At 43.5% G+C, this 21,960-nt stretch overlaps 1 protein-coding gene across 1 annotated transcript in view; it reads left to right on the top strand.

The window, feature by feature from the left end:
- Positions 1-2,019: 2,019 nt before the first annotated feature.
- LOC308316172 (acid-sensing ion channel 1-like) overlaps positions 2,020-21,960 on the top strand; it is a gene marked incomplete at both ends in the record, with an annotated part of 74,491 nt that continues 54,550 nt past the window's right edge. Inside the window, 2 exons of the mRNA XM_080764609.1 lie at positions 2,020-2,366; positions 9,425-9,620. Coding sequence (XP_080620735.1) covers positions 2,020-2,366; positions 9,425-9,620 — 543 coding nt within the window. The remainder of the gene's footprint in view (positions 2,367-9,424; positions 9,621-21,960) is intronic.

The raw sequence follows: 21,960 nt of genomic DNA, 5'->3' as shown, positions 1-21,960 counted from the left end.
GCGAGCAGTCTTCACTTTTCGAAATTCCGGGGCGAGCCATCTTCACTTTTCGCGGGGGCGATCGAGTTGGCAAAGGGGCTAGATGACTTGTTACCCGGCACCATTACACTCACACTCACACACACACACACACACAAACACACATGCACGCTCGCATGCACAAGCAAGCCGCGGGGATTCACACAATTACATGCCTGCACAGTGTGTGCAGTTTGCGGGTTAAATCGCTGTGGAGGGAGACACACTTCGGTGTCGGTGGGGGAGACGAGACGTGATCGAGGGTCGGTCCATTCATTTAAACCCGGGCGGTGGTCGACTTCTTCATGCTGGCTGGGTTCTGCTGCTGTGCTGTGATTGGTACTATAGTGGTACCACAGTGTTGTAGCCTACACGTCCGCTACGGTGCACACACAGCTCGGCTCACGATCCACCGAACAGAACAGAACGGAACACCCATCTGGAGGACTGGTTCTGAATCACCCAGGCACCGGACCGAGAGAAACCAGGTCCCCAACAACCACTGAAGCAGCGGACCGAGGCAATTAAGGCGTGATCCGGCAAAACAGTCAGAAACAGAAGAACTCTTTCTAAACGACTTGAGGATTCATCATTCATGTCAAGTCAACACAGGTTTCTGTGTCCTCTCCGCTGGGATTTAATTTCCGCTGTTCTACATGGCAACAGGAATTTCAGTAGGACTTTATAGACTGGACTGATTCATAACCAATAAGGCTATACTGTAGGCTATAGTAGGTTTCGCTAATTAATTGTTTTAGACATAATTGCCTTACTGCTTCCTGCTGTTAAAATCGAATGACAAAACTATAACTGTCGTTTTCTTTTTCATATTTCGCCACAACATCACAAATATGTAGATTTTAATCGACTTTACAGAACCAGTCGACGTCTTCGTGTGAATTGTAGAATCTGATTTATTGTTTTCCTCCGTGGTTTTATGCCTTAATGAGCAGCTGTGTGTGAGACGAGAGTTATGAGTTATGGACATGTGGATATGTGTGTATGCAGTGACAGTGTGTAAGTGCGTGCAGCGAGCGTGCGTGGCCGGATATATGCCACACTGCCACAGGTGCACGTGATTTGATTTGATCTATCAATCACACAAAAGAAAAGCTCCATCCAATATGAATACTTTATAAGTTTTAGTCAATGTATGGCTAATACATTATAGCAGTACATTATCATCATGGACAGTTTGTTTTCTGCGTTGGATTAAATTCGTCTGGACTTTTATTCGGGATTATATTGGCTCCCATACGACAATGAACCTGAAAGTGGAACCGTTACCTCAAGGTAGGTGTCACGAGACAAGTCGAAACCACATTTAATTGAGATGATCACAATTCCTAACTGCATGTAATCGAATCGTGGTAATCATTCATTTCCAATTATAATTCATTCATTATAATTCATGTTTCATGTAGGCTACATTGACAGTCATTTTCCCAACATAGTGGAAATAGCAGATCTACAAGCTCGAATGTGACATGTGAGCATTTAGAATAGGCCTATAGATCAACAATTTCCACAATTGGAAAATAAACCAATAAATTAAAAAAAAAAGTATATCATTACTTCTTAATGTCAGTCATTTGTCATATCTGCTTTGTGCATTTTCTGTTTTGCAAAGCCCAAAAGGTTATCAGAAATGTATATGTTATTCATAGGTTAAAAATACACAATTAACCCATTAGCATTATGTTATGATTTAGCTATTGAAAAATAGCAGATCTACAAGCTCATAGCGCGCCACTCGGTGGCGCGCTATGAGCTTGTAGGTCTGCTATTTTTGGAAAATGGAAGAACGACTGACACAGAAACATAGCTTTTTCAGAAAACTGTCATTTTCAAACGGACATTTTTAGAATCTGATCTCAGGTCAGAATGGGTTATTAAACCGTCGATCACAATCATTTCCATGATGACTATTAATTTGCATAATAACTATTAACCGCCTCCTGACTGCGACATCATCATCGCTCCTCCTATACCACGACAGGCATGACGTCAGAGACGCAGCCGCCGCCGCCGCCCCCCGTGGAGGTGTTCGCGCACGGCTCCACGCTGCACGGCATCTCCCACATCTTCACCTACGAGCGCGTGTGCGTGAAGCGCGTGCTGTGGGTGGTCTTCTTCCTGGGCTCGCTCAGCTTCCTGCTGCTGGTGACGGCGGACCGCGTGGGCTTCTACCTGCAGTACCCGCACGTCACGCGCCTCGACGAGGTGGCCGCGCCCTCCATGGTGTTCCCCGCCGTCACCTTCTGCAACCTCAACGCCTTCCGCTTCGGCCGCGTGACGCGCAACGACCTGTACCACGCCGGGGAGCTGCTGGCCCTGCTCAACCAGAGGTGAGTGTATGTGGCGACGAACTTATTAAGCCACCGAGAGGCTAAAAGCGGGGAAATGTACTGCCAGACGCGCTGCATCATGCCAAGGACTCACTTCTCCAGTGTATACTGCGTTTTATTCATTTATTAAAGGTAGTTAAAAACAATGGGTTTGGCATCATAACAAAGTGCGTTGTCTTAGCGTTTGCGTTTATAAAGCGGTCAGCAAAGTTGGACTTCCCCGTCATTCACCCCCTCTCCTTCCATTCATGCAATGCCACTGGTGAACAGCTGACTTTACTACCTGTCTGACACCACGTGACCATAGTAACCCATCGAGCTGTCTAACCTGTCCCCAACATGTTGTTATAGCGATATGTCGTGATATAGCAATCCTCTTCGATTTCCTTCAGGGGCACTCCCCGAGCGAGTCATCTGTAATCCATCGCATCCTGTCCTATCTGCCTCCTCTTCTCTCACATAGCCTGGGCACCATTTCATTTAGGGTATATGATCCTGTCGGGAGCGGATGATATCGTTGCGTCATGTTGTAGTATTGTTTTGTAGTCAGTCGACAGGCAGGAACAACAGGCGGCAACTTCCTTTTCTCAATAAAAGCTACAGGCTATACGAGAGCTTTTATTGAGAAAAATGGGTTTGAGGGAAAAGGAAGTTGTTCCCGTCTGTCGACTATACAAAACAATACTACAACATGACGTAACGATATCATCCTGATGACTACAAAACAATACTACAACATGACGTAACGATATCATCCTGATGACTACAAAACAACACTACAACATGACGTAGCGATATCATCCTGATGACTACAAAACAATACTACAACATGACGTAGCGATATCATCCTGATGACTACAAAACAACACTACAACATGACGTAACGATATCATCCTGATGACTACAAAACAACACTACAACATGACGTAACGATATCATCCTGATGACTACAAAACAATACTACAACATGACGTAGCGATATCATCCTGATGACTACAAAACAACACTACAACATGACGTAACGATATCATCCTGATGACTACAAAACAATACTATACAACATGACGTAACGATATCATCCCCTCCCGACAGGATCATACAGACTTTTGAAACAGAGACCAGGCTTTCCTCCGAGGTGGTGGAAAGCCTGGTGAGGTGAGGTTATCTCTCACACCAACTAACTCCATGTCCTCTGCCTGTCTCCTCTTCTCTCACACCAACTAACTCCATGTCCTTCTGTCTGCCTCCTCTTCTCTCACACCAACTAACTCCATGTCCTCTGTCTGTCTCCTCTTCTCTCACACCAACTAACTCCATGTCCTCTGCCTTGTCTCCTCTTCTCTCACACCAACTAACTTTATGTCCTCTGTTTGTCTCCTGTGGTGACAGGAGGTGACATTTTATTTTGAAGTTTCAGTCTGAAATGTTGTCTCCACCTGGTCTCAACCAATCACCTGGTCCCATCCTTTGACTACCAGTGTGAAGCATGTTTGTTACTTTGTTGCTTAAGTTATTTCTAACCTAAAATGTTCTCAGATACATATTTGAGTGTGCCGTTTGTATTTAAAATGAGTAATGCACTGCCATCATCTTAGATGAGATTCAAAACAGAGCTGCTCTGTAATTAATATCTGTAATTAGCATCTGATTCATTTATATGCATAAGAGTATCTGCCATCACAAAGTACTGTATGTCTTCGTTTGACACGAAGTAATTAAGAATAGCTTTTTAGGGACTTTTGAGATAAGAATAAATGTATTCACTTTTCTATTGAACATACAACAAGTATATCCATATAATTATGACCACGGATATGTCCAAAACGACGACAAACAAACCAATATTGCAGCTGTACTGCAATATTGGTTTGTGTCCTCTTTGTCTTAGTTTAAAAAACGATCCACTGTTGACACGTTAGGAGCAACTTTCTGTCAATGAACTCTGTTCGAGTAGGGAAACCCTCGTTGTAAATCCCTCAACGGTCCTGCGTATTGTACGTACACTACCTGTTTACAATTTGCACATACAGTATACAGTAATGAAGGACGCGGAGTAATTAAAAATGAGTGCTTTCAAGTGGGTGTAGCTACGGTAGTGGAAGGAGTGCAGCCAGGCTAAGGGAGCAGCATTGACTGGTAGCTAGAGGTGGTGCGGTGATGCGGTGATGATGGGGGTCCATAGAATAGTAATCCTCCTAGCTTTGATGATGGGGGTCCATATAGTAATCCTCCTATAGCTCTGCCTGCATAGGCAGAGCTAGGGGGGGTCCCCTCGGTGTGCTCAGCCCAGCTCACCGTCCTCTGCCTGCAGCAGAGCTGCCTGGAGAAGGAGGAGGAGGAGGAGGGAGGCTACTCAAAATGTTTTACTTCAGTAAAAAGTAAAACGTAAGTATAAGTAAGCCTCCAAAAACAATCAGCAGTAGGGCATTAATTTGCGCAGATAAATGTGGAGAAGCCCCCCCCCCCCCCCCACCCCCCCCCCCCCCACCCCCCACCCCCTGAGAGGGTAGAGTGTAGAGGAGCTGTTTGCGGTAATAGCCCCCATCAGACTACAGCCTTGATTAACACATTTTCAGTGATTAACACAGTGCATTGGGATCCCTGAAGATGCACTGGTAATGTGCTGGTGAGACACGCACGCACGCACGCACGCACGCACGCACGCACGCACGCACGTACGCACGTACGCACACACACCAATCTGGGGTCTTGGAAGTAGAATGTGTGTGATGATAATAGACCAAAAGGAACCATGACTACATGTTGATCCCTTTGGTGTTGTAATGCTTCCACCAGTGTCCTCTGAGGCAGTGGATCAGACGATCAGGCCCATCTCCTCCTGCAGATGGTAGGCTATATTTTGTGTGGTATAGATTTAAAGGCACAAGAAGGAAGAATTCTCACTCCCAAGATGGCAAACGGGTGATAACTTGCGACGGATTTGGCCAAACGTCAAATGTTTGACTCTTCGGAGGTACCGCCGAGTCACATGGACTAGGGAGGCTATGTGAGTTAGGATGCTGTCCCCTGTGGGGACCTTATAACTCCAAACGGTTTGGCACGACAGCTGACTCGCTTGACGGTTCGCTCGGCAATGCCTTTCGTGACTCAAGTCCTTTCGTGACTGCATGAGCGTCAGCTGTTATCCGGATGTCATGTTCTTCAGTATAGGAATATAGTGCAATGGGACCCAATGCCTCCCTGCTTGACACTCAGCATCAAAGGGTTGGATAAGGATTGGGGGTCAAATCTACTAATCAAATGATTCCCGAGCGCGGCGCACGCTGCAGCTCACCGCTCCAAGAGATGGGTCAAATGCGGAGAACAGATTTCACTGCGGTAACGTGTGTGACAAATTGTACGACTTTGACTTTAGTAAATATAGTGCACAGTGCACACGCCATAGTCCTCTGCTGTAGTAAACAGAACACCAGAAGCAGTGACTGAAGTTTCAGTCACTGATTCTGTGGCAGTCGACTGGCAGAGAGAAAGAGAGAGAAAGAGAGAGAGACCAAAAAAATAAATAAAACAAGAGTGTTGTCGATGTTAAACTCTATTGAGAAGTGGGCCTTCCCTCTCTTCACCTCCATTGTAGCGGAACCATTGGTCTGGGACTTTGCTGATTGTGTGCATCAGCGTTGCTCTAGTGTGCATTGTGTTATTGGATTTTATTTCATAAGTGTCTTCTTGGCAGGTTTGGCCCACCCTATACTGACAGCTGGGAGCACACCTCAATTACAGTGCATATAAGCTATGTCCCCTTTTAACCCATTCTGATCGGGAACCCGTTTTGGTGTTAGCATCATGTTATGCTTTATCTATTTAAAAATAGCAGATCTACAAGCTCATAGCGCGCCACCGAGTGGCGCGCTACGAGCTTGTAGGTCTGCTATTTTTGAAAAATCGAAGAACGACTGACATTTTTAGAATCTGATCTCAGGTCAGAATGGGTTCGTCAGACCAGTGTGTGTCCAGTTGGAAACCTCGTATGAATCTGATCTCAGGTCAGAATGGGTTAATGTGCATTAAGGCAACCGCATGGCAGGGAGGAAAGAGTGCATCTCACCACCACTCCCCACAGTGGCGGCTGGCTGTCCTTCTCATCATACTTTATGCTAAAATGTATTTATGATGTAAATATTGAAGCTGAGCCATGATTGATTTAATGCTCGGGGAAAGCTTTCACTTTGATGAGTCTGACACCAAACCAAGACGCATCGTCTAGCCTGAGTGTTCAGCAGTGTTGTTTTTGGCAGCAAATTTCTATTTTAGTTTTAGTCATAGTCGCTTGAATAGTTTTCACTTCGTTTTAGTCACATTTTAGTCGCCTGGAATGTTCTAGTGTTTAGTCTGGTTTTAGTCGACTAAATGTCATACGATTTTAGTCGACTAAATCTACAGTTGATTTAGTCGACTAAAATGTGTTTTGACAGGCCTTGATGTCGTTGTAATGACATATTTTACACTTTGGTTGCATGCTGAAAATAGCAGATCTACAATCTCACAACGCGTCGCAGCGCGACGCGTTGTGAGATTGTATATCTGCTATTTTCAGCATGCAACCCAGCATAAAACTGGATCTCTTGTCCACTAGTCCCTTCCTAACATTTTAGTCTAGTTTTTATTTGTTGACGAAATTGTCAGTATATTTAGTCTTAGTTTTAGTCATCATAGATTCGTTTTTATTTAGTTTTTATTTAGTTTTAGTCAGTGAAAAAAGGTAGTCGACGAACATTTTTCGTCTTAGTTTTAGTCGACGAAAACAACACTGGTGTTCAGCCCAGTTCACAGCAAAGATTTAGCCTGCTTTAAAGCCCTGCTACATTAAGATGAAGGTCGTTCGTTGTGGAGGAGGGAAGAATAAACAGATTTAAACTGCTTTAAAGCCTGATACTGTCAGGGCGCGTTCAGAGGACCCAAAAGCAGTACGACCAAAAAGATTCACAGTTCAGGATGTTTATTAAACTATAACTTAAACTTCCCATAAAATGGGGCAGGCAAAATAAGGACACCGTATACACACTCTGACATGAAATGACGATCTGACCAGGAACTGAACAAACTGGGGTATATAAACAGACAAAGACTAACTAGACTAGGTGAACTCAAAAGACAATCAATCACAGGATAGGCTAACAGGACTAAGAGGACACACAGGTGAAAACACTGACACATCACAAGGTAGGGAACAGTACAAAATACTACATACTACAAAATAAGATACGCAAAACCAACAGAGTAACAGAAAACCCAACAGAACAGGAAGACAAGGCAAAACACTGAACATACAGAGAATAACAGAATAAGTCCAAAGGACTGCAGTATTTAGTAAACGAGTACAACTTCCTTTCTTGACTTAAGCAAATACAGAACATAAATCAACCACATAACCATTAAGGTCAAGCCAAATATTAGTCCAGTGGTCTGGACCTAATTAAGTCAATGCTCAAGTTCAAAGGCAGAGGAGCGAGGCGTGACAGATACATTAAGATGAAGGTCGTTGCGTGTTGAGGGAGGGAAGAATACACAAAGAGAAAATGTGTGGGTGAATTTCACATCAGACTCATAATTATAGTTCATGCTTTTATTCTGTGAAAGCAAATCCCGTATACACTCAGATTTGATGCTAAAGTATGATGCACAAGCATAGTTTGATTGATCGATTCAATATGTTATCGACGTTTTTAAATGTCGTCCAATGTCTGATTCACGTCTTGATTTATCATTATTTATATCCGAATGCGTTATGAATAGGTTATGAGGTATCATATCTGAGGTTATTAGAAACCCTTCCTGCAAAATCAATTGCAATAGTGCCAAACCTCCAAATATTTGTCAAAACAAAACAAACAATCTGTTGCATGTGTTTGATCTACATGAGGAAAAATGTATATTTCAGTCGACAGTCGACACATTTAGAGTTGAACATATTATGTCTCTTGGGCTATCATGTCTTGTTGCAGGAGACCACAATGTCTCTGTTCTGATCTCGGATAGCTATTATGAAACTAGGTTGATGATCACATGAACGTCACACAATTGGCCTAGTAGTTGAAATGTAGTAGTCTAATGGCCTGCAGCTGGGGGACTGTCAGTGATTGTGAGAGTAACAGATACAGTGAACCTGAACCATTATGTGCAACTTAAGTAAACTTTATATTATGGTGTGTGAGTGAATTACTGAAAGCATTATCCCCAGAGAGCCACCTTTATTAAAATAGTTCCAGGCATAATTGTAAAATCAATGGTAATTTAACTCTGAGAGTAGCTATATACAAATAATGGAACCAACCAAAAAAGTTTGGTTTCATTTGTACACTCTCTGAGTTTCAGACCCAAAAGGGTCCATTTGGTTCTGAACTATCTATCATTTAGCTGGTAGAGGTGCTATATATGTCCTCTCATTGGGTCAGGTGAGTCAGTAGGATACAACAGCAGTGACAACACACAAGACATGTGAGTGGAGTGGAACTAATTGGCCTTTCCCAGTTGACTATAGTTGTCTTTTGTGAAATAGTGAAATAAAAAATAAGTTTCTCACACTAATTTTAGACCATATCCGCGGTCATCAAATGCTCATACCTAACAATGGATGCCAAAACAATGGGACAATGGGACAATTTTGTGTATTTTTATGACAAAAGTCCATACAAATCAAATTTTAATTACTTCCTTGGACGGAAAACGTGATGACGTGTCGGGTGTCTAATTCACCTGCTTCTGATTACAGAACTATTCAGTTTTTAATCTCATTCAAGATCATATCCAGACAGTGTATTACTCCTTTTAAACGTAACCATCACGCTAAAACATGTATCTGAATTATAGGTTAGAAATAAGCCACGAGCTTTGCTGCCCGTGTCTCACACAATGTGCATGTGCGTGCATGCGTTGCGCACGTAAAACAAAGCTACGTCCCATAGCCTGGAGGAATGCGACGTTCTGATTGGTTGAAAAACATACAGCTTTCTGTTTCAGAGTGAAATAAAATGCCTGTATTTTTCATTGCACCAGGCCAAAGAAAGATTCAGATATCAATCAATCAATCCCACCCACAGGTACGAGATCAGGGACGTCCACCTGGTGGAGGAGAGCGTCCTGGAGGCCCTGAAGGTCAAGGCCGACTTCCACAACTTCAAGCCCCGCCCCTTCAACATGATGGAGTTCTACGACCGCACGGGCCACGACATCCAGGACATGCTCCTGGCCTGCCACTTCAGAGGGGCCGAGTGTCGCCCCGAAAACTTCAAAGTGGTCAGTCCCCCTTTTTAACCTCTTATTATCCAGGACATGCTCCTGGCCTGCCACTTCAGAGGGGCCGAGTGTCGCCCCGACCACTTCAAAGTGGTCAGTCCCCCTTTTTAACCTCTTATTTATGTACTATAAAGGCCTATTCATAGTCTTGATTTTCGGTGGTGAGCTGACCACTGCGACCACTTCAAAGTGGTCAGTCCCCTTTTAACCTCTTATCCGTGTGCTATAAGGGGCAGTGATTCTCAACCAGTGGTTCTCAACCCACAGAGGGGTCCCTCAAATCATTTTGGGGTGCCCCCCCCCCCCCCAAATGATTAGCTTGTTTTCTCACTCAGTTTTCTCACTGTAAGTCGGATGGGTGGGTGGATGGATGGATGGATGGATGGATGGATGGATGGATGGATGGGTGGATGGATGGATGGATGGATGGATGGATGGATGGATGCGAGGTCTCATCTGTGAGGGTTGAGGCGGTATGTAAAGGGACTTAAGCTTCCTTCTGTACATGTATGTAACATGTGGCATAGTGGCATGCTGCCTGGGATCTGGCCTTCATACATACTGTATGTATACCGTACATATTGTAACATATAACATATGTACTGCATCCATGGCCTGGGAGCAGCTTACTGTACATGTGTCAACTCAACACAGCAGCTGTCTGATGGTTGGCAGCACCGCGAGGGGTTAACTCCGCTGGGAACCACACATGTGTTCTCCTGACCTAAAGGCTCGTCTGCAGAACTCAGTCAAACCCACAGTGTTCTGTTTAACTCACAGGGAGCACAAAATTAAGCCAAATCAGGGTTGCACGTTTTTTTAACCAACCGAGCATATATAGCCAGCAGTGTTAAATATTAAGTTGATTAAACGCCTCCTAAAACAAAATGGACTTATATCATGTGTATTATTTAGTTCCATTTTGGTACACTGGGTTTTGACAGTGCTGTACAGTATATACAGTATATATATCTCCCTCATGGCTGCTGCAAGATTGATGTGCACGGTAGTGCCATGGTTTTGACAGGAAGAGGAAGTATACAGTTTCCAGCAGGCAGAAACATCTTATCTCCATTATTTGAACTTGGTACTGTATAGTGTTTCTTTCTCATAACTCAACGCCTTCATTCCATCACACACACAATACACACAATACACACAACACACACAATACACACAATACACAATACACACAATACACAATAGCACGCTGAAGTCCTGACGTCGCTCCCACCACCCCTGGGTCACCGAGTCATTTCTTTAACCCATTTAGGCCTGACGTTGACATTTAAAAAAATGTATTTCCTTCTGAAACACCTCATGTGGTTCTCAATATCTCATGTCAAGGACCCCAAAAATGATATGTAATATGCCGCCGACCCCCATCTGAAAATATGTTGTTCCAGGGACCCCCCAGATTTGAGTTAAAAAACGGAAACTCTGAAAGAATATATATTCGAAGAGTTGAGGCACATTTTCACGATTTTTCTAAAATAGCAGACCTACTAGCTCATAGCGCGGCACCGAGTGCCGATCATGAAGCTGCCCTTTAACCAACACCCACTACATACAGTAGCCTACATATAGCCTGTGGCACGCACGCACGCACGCACTGTACCGTGCCTATTTTCTACGCATTTGCTTTAGATTATAAATACTTGATGTCAGAATTGTAGACTGATCTTTTATCACGTTTTATCACGTTTAAGACATGAATTCACTTTGTAGTGACAGAAATATCACGCTCAATGAGCCTATAGTGAAATGAAAAGTTGTTCAAAATGGATCAATCAACATAAAAGCAGAAGTTTGTTTCTGTTGTGGTTCCATAAGCGTCCATTTGCCAAGCTGCGGTCTCTGTTGCTGTGCCGGACCGTATAGTTTGTACCATGACTTTTTAAGATCCGTCATAAAACCTGGTTTGGAGCTTGACTTCACTCCGTTAGACGCTGGAGTTTATTCATTATTTAGTTTAGTTTATTTCATATTTCTCTGCATTGGGTTGAAGGTAGAACTGCAAAGCTGGCTTCCTCTGACATTTATAATAAATGAGTTAATGTTGTGGCGGCACTGGCAAGGGATCAAAGGAATGTTGTAAAATGGATACTGTGGCATCGCTGTACGCGTGACTAATTGTGAGTTTTGCAGCAGTGGTGCTTTAATGGTGCAACTGATGTCTTATTGTCTTGTCTTATTCTTGGCGAAGACATCAGGCAGCCTTGCTTGATATGTCTTCGCCAAGAACACCCGCTGTTTTGAACGGCAACTGCTTTTACTGGAAGGATGCGATTCGTAAAAGAAAACAGAGGTGGTTGTATGCGGTTACATAAGACTCCATCACTGTCAAATACAGTTACCATTTGGTCAGATATCGTCTCACGCCATCACTACAGCTCATGAGAGTCGTGACGTTTCCTCCCAGGGGTCATCAATATGTCCAAATAATATGTCCTACAGAGGTCAGAGGTCATCAATATGTCCTACAGAGGTCAGAGGTCATCAAAATGTCCGTACAAGGACAAATATGTCCGTGGCAAAGACTTGGTCTTGTCCATGCAGGGACATTTAGATGTAATGTTTTTACACACCATTATGTTTATATTTAAATAAAGCATAAGCATATATTAGTAGTCCACTAGTACTACCTTCTCAAATGTTTTATTTGCAAGGAGCCCCTTAACTCTGAGAGTGTATACAAATGGAACACTCTCAGAGTTGCAGACCTGTGATGGTCATTCAGGGGCTATAGCTCTTTCTGATAATTATTACTGTCCAATATATCCGTGGCAAAAACATAATTTTGATAATAAAAAATCTCCACCACAAACCAGCATGGGAATGAATGACCCCCGGTTGCTCCCGTTGAGTCATTTTACGACGTCCTCCTGATAACCCCAAACCGCGTGTATACAGAGGATGACAGGTCCGCTAAAAACCTGTTGGATAACATCAGAGGAGCGCCTCTGAAGTGGACTATAGGGCCACGAGAGGCTCCGCCGAGTGTGTATAACATCAGAGGTGCGCCTCTGAAGTGGACTAGAAGCGCCTCTGAAGTGGACCGGAGCCACTGTTTATCTGAAATGTATTTCGAGGATCAGCCCCTCGGGGTGCATCATCTCGTTAAGCCGCCTGATTCAGCCTCGGCTCGGTGCTCTCAGTCATCACGTGATCTCTCGCCAGTATCCCCCTCCCCCCCCCCAGCAAAACCAACCTCGCAATGAACTGTAATAACTTGACGTCTTTTTTTGTCACTAAATATGCAGCTCCGCAGGCGACAGACACAATTACTGTGAAACACTAAACCTCTAATTCACTGTTGATACACACTGTCTGGCATCATGTCATTTCATGCATTATGACCGTTAAACAAAATGCCTTTCAAAATCATTAGGCCTAGTTCTCCCATTTCTTGGTAACACATTTATTTTATATATATGAGACAAAAAAGGGACTCCTGCACCTCCAAAAAGACCCGGTGAAAGTCTAGTTAGCAGGCATAGACATCAAAAAAGAGAAAAACCTTCCAAGGAAGGGAATGCACACTCCAGGGAACGGACGCGAGCTCACGGCGAGACGCGTCGTGCTAATAAATAAGTTTGATGCAGTAAGTTGTCCGTCTCTGTTCCCTGGAGTGTGCAGTCCCTTCCTTGGAAGGTTTTTCTCTTTTTTGATATATATATATATATATATATATATAATCAGAAATAGCATCAGGTGGTACGCTGTGAGCTTGAATATCTTGTTATTTTGGAATAGCTTAAACGCTAAAATCGGATGCTTTCCTGCTTGTAATGGGTTAAACAGTTGCATACTGTAGGCATGGTGTTAATCAAATGAGAAGATGCTCTGATACAGAAGGCTAGAAGTATAATTACATCTAACACATAGTATAGTGCATAATCATAGCTGCCACTAACTGCAGGGAGCTCTCTCTCTCTCTCTCTCTCTCTCTCTCTCTCTCTCTCTCTCCATGGCATCCCGCTTGCAGAATGGCATGACATTAAACTTAATTATCCAATGTGTAAAGGAATTAAAAATAATTGGGTTTTTTTGGAATAGAGAGCAGCTTATTCTTATTCCAAAGGTGTTTTTACAAAAGGTGGGGCAACAGATAAGGAAAGTTAATGGTAGAAAATAGTTACTTACCCAACGGGAACCCATTCTGGTGTTAGCATCATGTTATGCTTTAGCTATTGAAAAATAGCAGATCTACAAGCTCGTAGCGCGCCACCGAGTGGCGCGCTACGAGCTTGTAGGTCTGCTATTTTTGAAAAATCGAAGAACGACTGACATTTTTTAGAATCTAATCTCAGGTCAGAATGGGTTAATCAGACCAGTGTGTGTCCCTTAGAGTATATACTCTAAGGTGTGTCCAGTGGAAACCTCGTATGAATCTAATCTCAGGTCAGAATGGGTTAATCAGACCAGTGTGTGTCCCTTAGAGTATATACTCTAAGGTGTGTCCAGTGGAAACCTCGTATGAATCTGATCTCAGGTCAGAATGGGTTAACACCCTACAGGTAGCAGAATGGAACTGCACAGTGACTATATACCAGTGGCTTTTTCATGTCAAGGACCCCCAAATTGACCCTCAGTAGACGTTTATTGTTAAAAGGTTAAAGCACTGTCTGAGTTCTCCATCCTGATTGGATAAAAATTGGTATCCTGACTGGAAATGCATCTTCTGTTTAATAAAGAGCTGGAGAGACATGCACCTGTTATACTAAACAAAACACTCTATATACAGTAGCAAAGGCCCCCTGCCTCCACCCAACACATGTCTCTGGTATGCTGACAGGCTGCAGGCTGCACACAGCCACACTACACTCACAGTAGTGAGGCTGGTGGGCTTCAGATGTGGAGCACACAACGTAGATAATTTATCAGTCGGCTCTCTATTCACAGCCTCATTTACTATAGCAGGGTTTCTGAGGTCCTGTTTGGTCTCTGTTCTGTGGAGGAGGTCATTCTGAAGGTCCTGTTTGGTCTCTGTTCTGTGGAGGAGGTCATTCTGAGGTCCTGTTGGGTCTCTGTTCTGTGGAGGAGGTCATTCTGAGGTCCTGTTTGGTCTCTGTTCTGTGGAGGAGGTCATTCTGAGGTCCTGTTGGGTCTCTGTTCTGTGGAGGAGGTCATTCTGAGGTCCTGTTTGGTCTCTGTTATGTGGAGGAGGTCATTCTGAGGTCCTGTTGGGTCTCTGTTCTGTGGAGGAGGTCATTCTGAGGTCCTGTTTGGTCTCTGTTCTGTGGAGGAGGTCATTCTGAGGTCCTGTTGGGTCTCTGTTCTGTGGAGGAGGTCATTCTGAGGTCCTGTTTGGTCTCTGTTCTGTGGAGGAGGTCATTCTGAGGTCCTGTTTGGTCTCTGTTCTGTGGAGGAGGTCATTCTGAGGTCCTGTTTGGTCTCTGTTATGTGGAGGAGGTCATTCTGAGGTCCTGTTTGTTCCTCTGTTCTGTGGAGGAGGTCATTCTGAGGTCCTGTTTGGTCTCTGTTCTGTGGAGGAGGTCATTCTGAGGTCCTGTTGGGTCTCTGTTCTGTGGAGGAGGTCATTCTGAGGTCCTGTTTGGTCTCTGTTCTGTGGAGGAGGTCATTCTGAGGTCCTGTTGGGTCTCTGTTCTGTGGAGGAGGTCATTCTGAGGTCCTGTTGGGTCTCTGTTCTGTGGAGGAGGTCATTCTGAGGTCCTGTTTGGTCTCTGTTCTGTGGAGGAGGTCATTCTGAGGTCCTGTTTGGTCTCTGTTCTGTGGAGGAGGTCATTCTGAGGTCCTGTTTGGTCTCTGTTCTGTGGAGGAGGTCATTCTGAGGTCCTGTTTGGTCTCTGTTCTGTGGAGGAGGTCATTCTGAGGTCCTGTTTGGTCTCTGTTCTGTGGAGGAGGTCATTCTGAGGTCCTGTTTGGTCCTCCGTGCTGCTTCTGTTCTGTGGAGTAACTGTAGTACCTGTACCTTGCATCTCCATATTTCAACATTACATTTTTATGATGTTATTTTCGTAAATTAAAGCCGTACTTCACCGTCACGCTGAGGTATAGTGGAAATAGCCTATTTTATATCTGTGTGCTCCTTGTGAGCTTTCACTACGTTGGTGGTTAAACCATTTGGACCTGACCTCAAGATTAAAAAAATATATTCTAAATCCTCCAGTTTTCTGAAATAAATATTTTCACGATATTTCAAAAATTGCAGACCTACAAAAAAAAATAGCAGACCTACAAGCTCGTAGCGCGCCACTCGGTGGCGCGCTACGAGCTTGTAGGTCTGCTATTTTTCAATAGCTGAATTAAGCATAACATAATGCTAACACCAAAAGGGGTTCCCGCCCCAGAATGGGTTAAGTATGTCTGTGGGGTTTATACATATTTAACCAGTGAAAAATACTACTGACTAAATCATAACTATACAGCACAGGTTATTGCTTTCTTCACATTTCCCGAAAAGTAATGTTTTCTTTTGGACCCAACAGTGCAGGCTGTACTATATAGACAACTTAATGAATACATAATATAGTATTATTATAGTAATAAAGTAATGGTTTCCACCCAACAGTGAGGCTGTACTATAGACAACTTAATGAATACATAATATAGTACTCATAACTAAGAGGCCCCAATACACAGACTTACACACGCATTGTTTTGCTGCATTTAATTTGAGTTGTCAAGTTCTTTTCAGTGTATATAATAGGAGTAGGGGCAAGGCAGCTTATAAATTATACAGCACATTTCAATAACAAGGCAATTCAGTGTGCTTTACACAGGACATCAAGCAGAGGGAACACCGCCATGGTTTTACAATCACTACACTGACGATAGTGCTGACAAACAAGTCTATGAAGCTAACCATGACATCTATTAATACGTTTACAAACAAGTCTATGAAGCTATAACCATGACAACTATTAATACGTTTACAAACAAGTCTATGAAGCTAACCATGACATCTATTAATACGTTTACAAACAAGTCTATGAAGCTAACCATGACATCTATTAATACGTTTAAAAACAAGTCTATGAAGCTATAACCATGACATCTATTAATACGTTTACAAACAAGTCTATGAAGCTATAACCATGACATCTATTAATACGTTTACAAACAAGTCTATGAAGCTATGACCATGACAACTATTAATACGTTTACAAACAAGTCTATGAAGCTAACCATGACATCTATTAATACGTTTACAAACAAGTCTATGAAGCTAACCATGACATCTATTAATACGTTTACAAACAAGTCTATGAAGCTAACCATGACATCTATTAATACGTTTACAAACAAGTCTATGAAGCTATAACCATGACACCTATTAATACGTTTACAAACAAGTCTATGAAGCTAACCATGACATCTATTAATACGTTTACAAACAAGTCTATGAAGCTAACCATGACATCTATTAATACGTTTACAAACAAGTCTATGAAGCTAACCATGACATCTATTAATACGTTTACAAACAAGTCTATGAAGCTATAACCATGACACCTATTAATACGTTTACAAACAAGTCTATGAAGCTATAACCATGACACCTATTAATACGTTTACAAACAAGTCTATGAAGCTATAACCATGACAACTATTAATACGTTTACAAACAAGTCTATGAAGCTAAACAAAACATGACACTATTAATACGTTTACAAACAAGTCTATGAAGCTAACCATGACATCTATTAATACGTTTACAAACAAGTCTATGAAGCTATGCATGACATCTATTAATACGTTTAATCTGCAACACAGTTTTATACAATATGTAGTGGGGGTCCCTGCTTCATCTCTCTCTCTCAGCTAAAACAATATGTAGTGGGGGTCCCTGCTTCATCTCTCTCTCTCTCTCTCTCTCTCTCAGCTAAAAGGTCCTTGTCTTGATAAACATTGAAGACCCCTGTTAGGCTGTTAGTGTCTGTCTGCTCTAGTCTGCTGTTAGTTCAGAAAACCTGTGTGTTTATGTGTCCAATAAACTGTTCCAGCGCTTCAACCAAAGAGTGGAATATTAAAACCATTTGTTGTTTGCTCTCTTGCCAGCGCATGCACGCGTACGTGCACGCCATGCACGCGTACGTGCACGCCATGCACGCATCGTTAGCCGCCCACTAAATGCCCACTGTCTCTGATCCATCTCATTAACCTCACCTTGTTAATATATAATAATAATAATGGAATACATTTGTACACTTTCAATCTGGTCGGACCTTTCAGAGCCATGGACCATGTCTTCTCTCTCTCTCTCACACACACACGCACACGCACACACACACACACACACACACACACACACACACACACACACACACACACACACACACACACACACACACACACACACACACACACACACACACACACACACACACACACACACACACACACACACAAGACCGTGGCAGTGGTGATGAGACACCGTCTATAGCCTTTACTCCTCATGCTGTTCCTTTGTTATCTGCATGACTGCACTGCTCCCACCGCACTGCTCCCACCGCACTGCTCCCACCGCACTGCTCCCAACGCACTGCTCCCACCGCACTGCTCCCACTGCACTGCTCCCACTGTTACTGTTGTTAAACAGCTTTACATTAAGCATGAACATCGTTGCAGTGGGGTGGAAACATGTTCTTAGTTACTTTCCCCCATGCTGTCCACACAGCAGTACACACAGACAGGTGGTCTGTCCCCTGTGACGGGGACAGGGTCCACACACAGACAGGTGGTCTGTCCCCTGACAGGGTCCACACACAGACAGGTGGTCTGTCCCCTGACAGGGTCCACACACAGACAGGTGGTCTGTCCCCTGACAGGGACAGGGTCGTGTCACCTTGCAGTGACACCTGTCTGTCCACCCTCGGGTCTGTCCATCTGTCTGTCCATCTGTCTGTCCACCCTCGGGCTCACAAGGCAAGCAGCGTTTATCTGTCTTTGTCTCCTTCCTCCTCCTCTCCTCTCTTCCCTCGTTCTCTCCCTCCTCCTGCAGCTATGTTCCACTTCCCTTGTTCATTTCCAAGCAGTGAACACATCCTTCACACCACCTCACCCCCCATGGGCACCACTCTGATACTGCTGCTGTATGTCCTGCTCTCTCTACCTCTCTCTCTCCTTCCCTCTCTCTCTCTACCTCCCTCTCTCCCTCTCTCCCTCTCTCCCTCCCTCCCTCCCTCCCTCTCTAGGCCCTATTTGTGTCCATGCTAAACCCTATATCCCTATAACTATCCTAACTTATCCTTTAACTATTCAAAAATTTATAGTTCAGGAAAATGGGGTTTTAGCATGGACGAAAAGAGAGCCCTCTCTGTCTGTCTGTCTGTCTGTCTGTCTGTCTGTCTGTCTGATTGATATGTCCTTCACTTCATTCTATTCTCTATCTGCTGTACCCTCTTCTAATGAGGGCCAAGGAGCTAATAGTGAGATGGCGTGAATCCACATTTCCACATGTGTCTGACCCAGACCACCTGACCAGATCACAGCTCCTAATGCAGACTAATCCTGTTGACACCGGTACCGGTATGTTGGTTTATGTACACTGAGATCGGTACAGTGCACATACAGTACTGCAGAAACACTCACACCATTCAGGTTATACGGTTGCTTGCATTCCAATTCTGTCACAGTCTGTTGCTGCTGTGTTTGCACATTATTGTTGTTAATCCATGACCCCATTCAAACCGGGTAAGCATCCGTGTCATTTACACACAAACACACTCAAGCTCGAAATATGGCACGAAATGAATCACGTTTTGAGCTTGAGTTGAATTTGAATCCTGAAAAGTAACACTGTTGAACTTAATGAGGTTTCCACCCGTCTTGTGCTGTGTGTGTGTGTGTGTGTGTGTGTGTGTGTGTGTGTGTGTGTGTGTGTGTGTGTGTGTGTGTGTGTGTGTGTGCGTGACACATTGCAAGGCTGTGAGGTCTGGGAAACACATGCCAACCAAGATGTTACAAAATGGGGCGCCTGATGGAGGGGAAAGGAACTGGTTGGAATAACGTGTTCCTTCCACGCGCTACGTCCAACCAGGGAAACTGGAGGGTGTGTAGAGCCCAGGATCACATTAGATGATAGACACAGGGGTGAAAAATGGGTTACAAAATCGTGGGATAAAAAATATATTAAAAAAAAAAGATGTTACAAAATAAGACAAACGCCAAATCGCGACTCGGTTCTGCAGATCCGTTCTCCACATCCGACGGAAAACACCAAATCCAAATAACAGGATTAACCCTTTACGAGTCAGAGGAGACTAGAGTGTATGATCAACGCTCCATGACAAAAGGGCCTCAATCACAGAGAGACTCCGGTTCCCAAACAGTAGGCCGACACCCATCTGTGGGTCGTGGACATCATAGCTAACCTTATAGCCTACGAACACCACAATAAACCAGCAAAAAGAACGTAACAATACAGCCATATACTCACCCCCCCACCCCCCACCCCTCCTTCTCTTTTCTTAGTGTCTATTTCGATCTACCGGTAGGCTATGTGTGTTGTATTTTTTGTAATTTTAGATTGATGTTGTGTTGAGTGGAAATAAATAATCTCCCTCCTGGAGTGAAGCTGCTCGCTGTGACAATATTTCACACCCTACTGAGAGAAATGTGCTGAGGCTGCTCACGCACACGCACAAGCACACGCACACGCACACACACACACACACACACACACACACACACGCACACACACGCACACACACACACACCGACTCTCCAGAGTGCAGAGCTAAAGCTAAACGTGACTCTATTACCTGCAAGCAATTTGAAGGTGACAGCTGGAGAAGAGACATGCTGCCATGCTGCACGCACACACGCACACACACACACACACACACACACACACACACACACACACACACACACACACACACACACACACACACACACACACACACACACACACACACACACACACACACACACACACACACACACGTTTGTATCATTATACTGTGAATGTCATTTCTTTTTTTAAATTGCCATTTTTAACCGTATAAGTGTAAAGCTGCAAAATAGCCGATCTGTCTTGTTTTGCAGGGTTAAGCACTTTGTGACTCTGCTCAAGGTGCTACAAATCAACTTTATATTAAAGTATGACTCTGCTCAAGGTGCTACAAATCAACTTTATATTAAAGTACAGTATGACTCTGCTCAAGGTGCTATACAGCACAAATCAACTTTATTATTATTATATTAAAGTTTGACGACTTCGACAAGTCTAAGTAACATTCAAATTACAATTTCGTACATTATCACTGCAGATGCTGTGATCCTGTATAACACCACAAAAACGTAATAAAACTGATATTTCTTCTATGACACTCATCATTTCTGTGAGTTCGATAGTTGGAGAGTAAATGAGGTTTGGGGGGAGCACTGCTCCAGGCCTGGCTATAGAACCTCATGACGTTTATTTAGATGAATATGTCTCCATTATGAGGAATGCATTATCTTACCTTCTGGCCAGCTCTGATTTATAGCATACAATATGTAGCTCCGTTATTATCCATAAAGATAATTTGATGCAGGGGGCGGGGCCCTGCAGTGCCTGGTGGTGGCCTATAGGTGGAAACTGACCAAGTATACCGTACACATACTCACGCACTGCGCTTAAGGAGTAGTTAACCAGAGGTGTAAGGTAACTTAAGTACATTTACTTTAACCCATTCTGACCCGAGATCAGATTCTAAAAATGTCTTCTACTACATCCTGACAGTTTTCTGAAAAAGCTATGTTTCTATGTCAGTCGTTCTTCGATTAAAAAAAAAATAGCAGACCTACAAGCTCGTAGCGCGCCACTCGGTGGCGCGCTACGAGCTTGTAGATCTGCTATTTTTCAATAGCTAAAGCATAGCATGATGCTAACACCAAAAGGCGTTCCCGCCCAAAATACTGTAGGTTAAATACTGTACTGAGGTATTTGTACCTCACTGGAGTATTTCCAATATTTCTTTACCCCAGTACATCTCAGAGGCAAATACTTTTTTACTCCACTACAATTATTTGAAAACTTTAACCCCTTTTGGTGTTTCAAGCTTTCTGTCTGATAATTTAGCTATTGAACAATAGCAGATCTACGAGCTTGTAGATCTGCTATTATTTTTTAATCGTGAAAATGTGGCACATAAGGTTTTCAGAAAACTGTCTTGATTTTGAAGACATTTTTTTTAATGTTGACGTCAGGCCTAAATGGGTTAGTTACAGTACTGTAGTTACTTACATACCGTACATTACCCACTTCAGCTCTATCATTTTCGACCATTTGAAAATAAACGATCTATAAAGCTCACAATGCGTGAGCTATAGAGAGAGAGAGAGAGAGAGAGAGAGAGAGAGAGAGAGAGAGAGAGAGAGAGAAGGG

This window comes from Protomyctophum bolini (genome assembly GCF_963924005.1).
Source record: "Protomyctophum bolini genome assembly, chromosome: 5".
Lineage (NCBI taxonomy): Eukaryota > Metazoa > Chordata > Actinopteri > Myctophiformes > Myctophidae > Protomyctophum > Protomyctophum bolini.
Note: the sequence above shows the minus strand (reverse complement) of the source record. Positions and strands in the feature narration are given on the sequence as shown.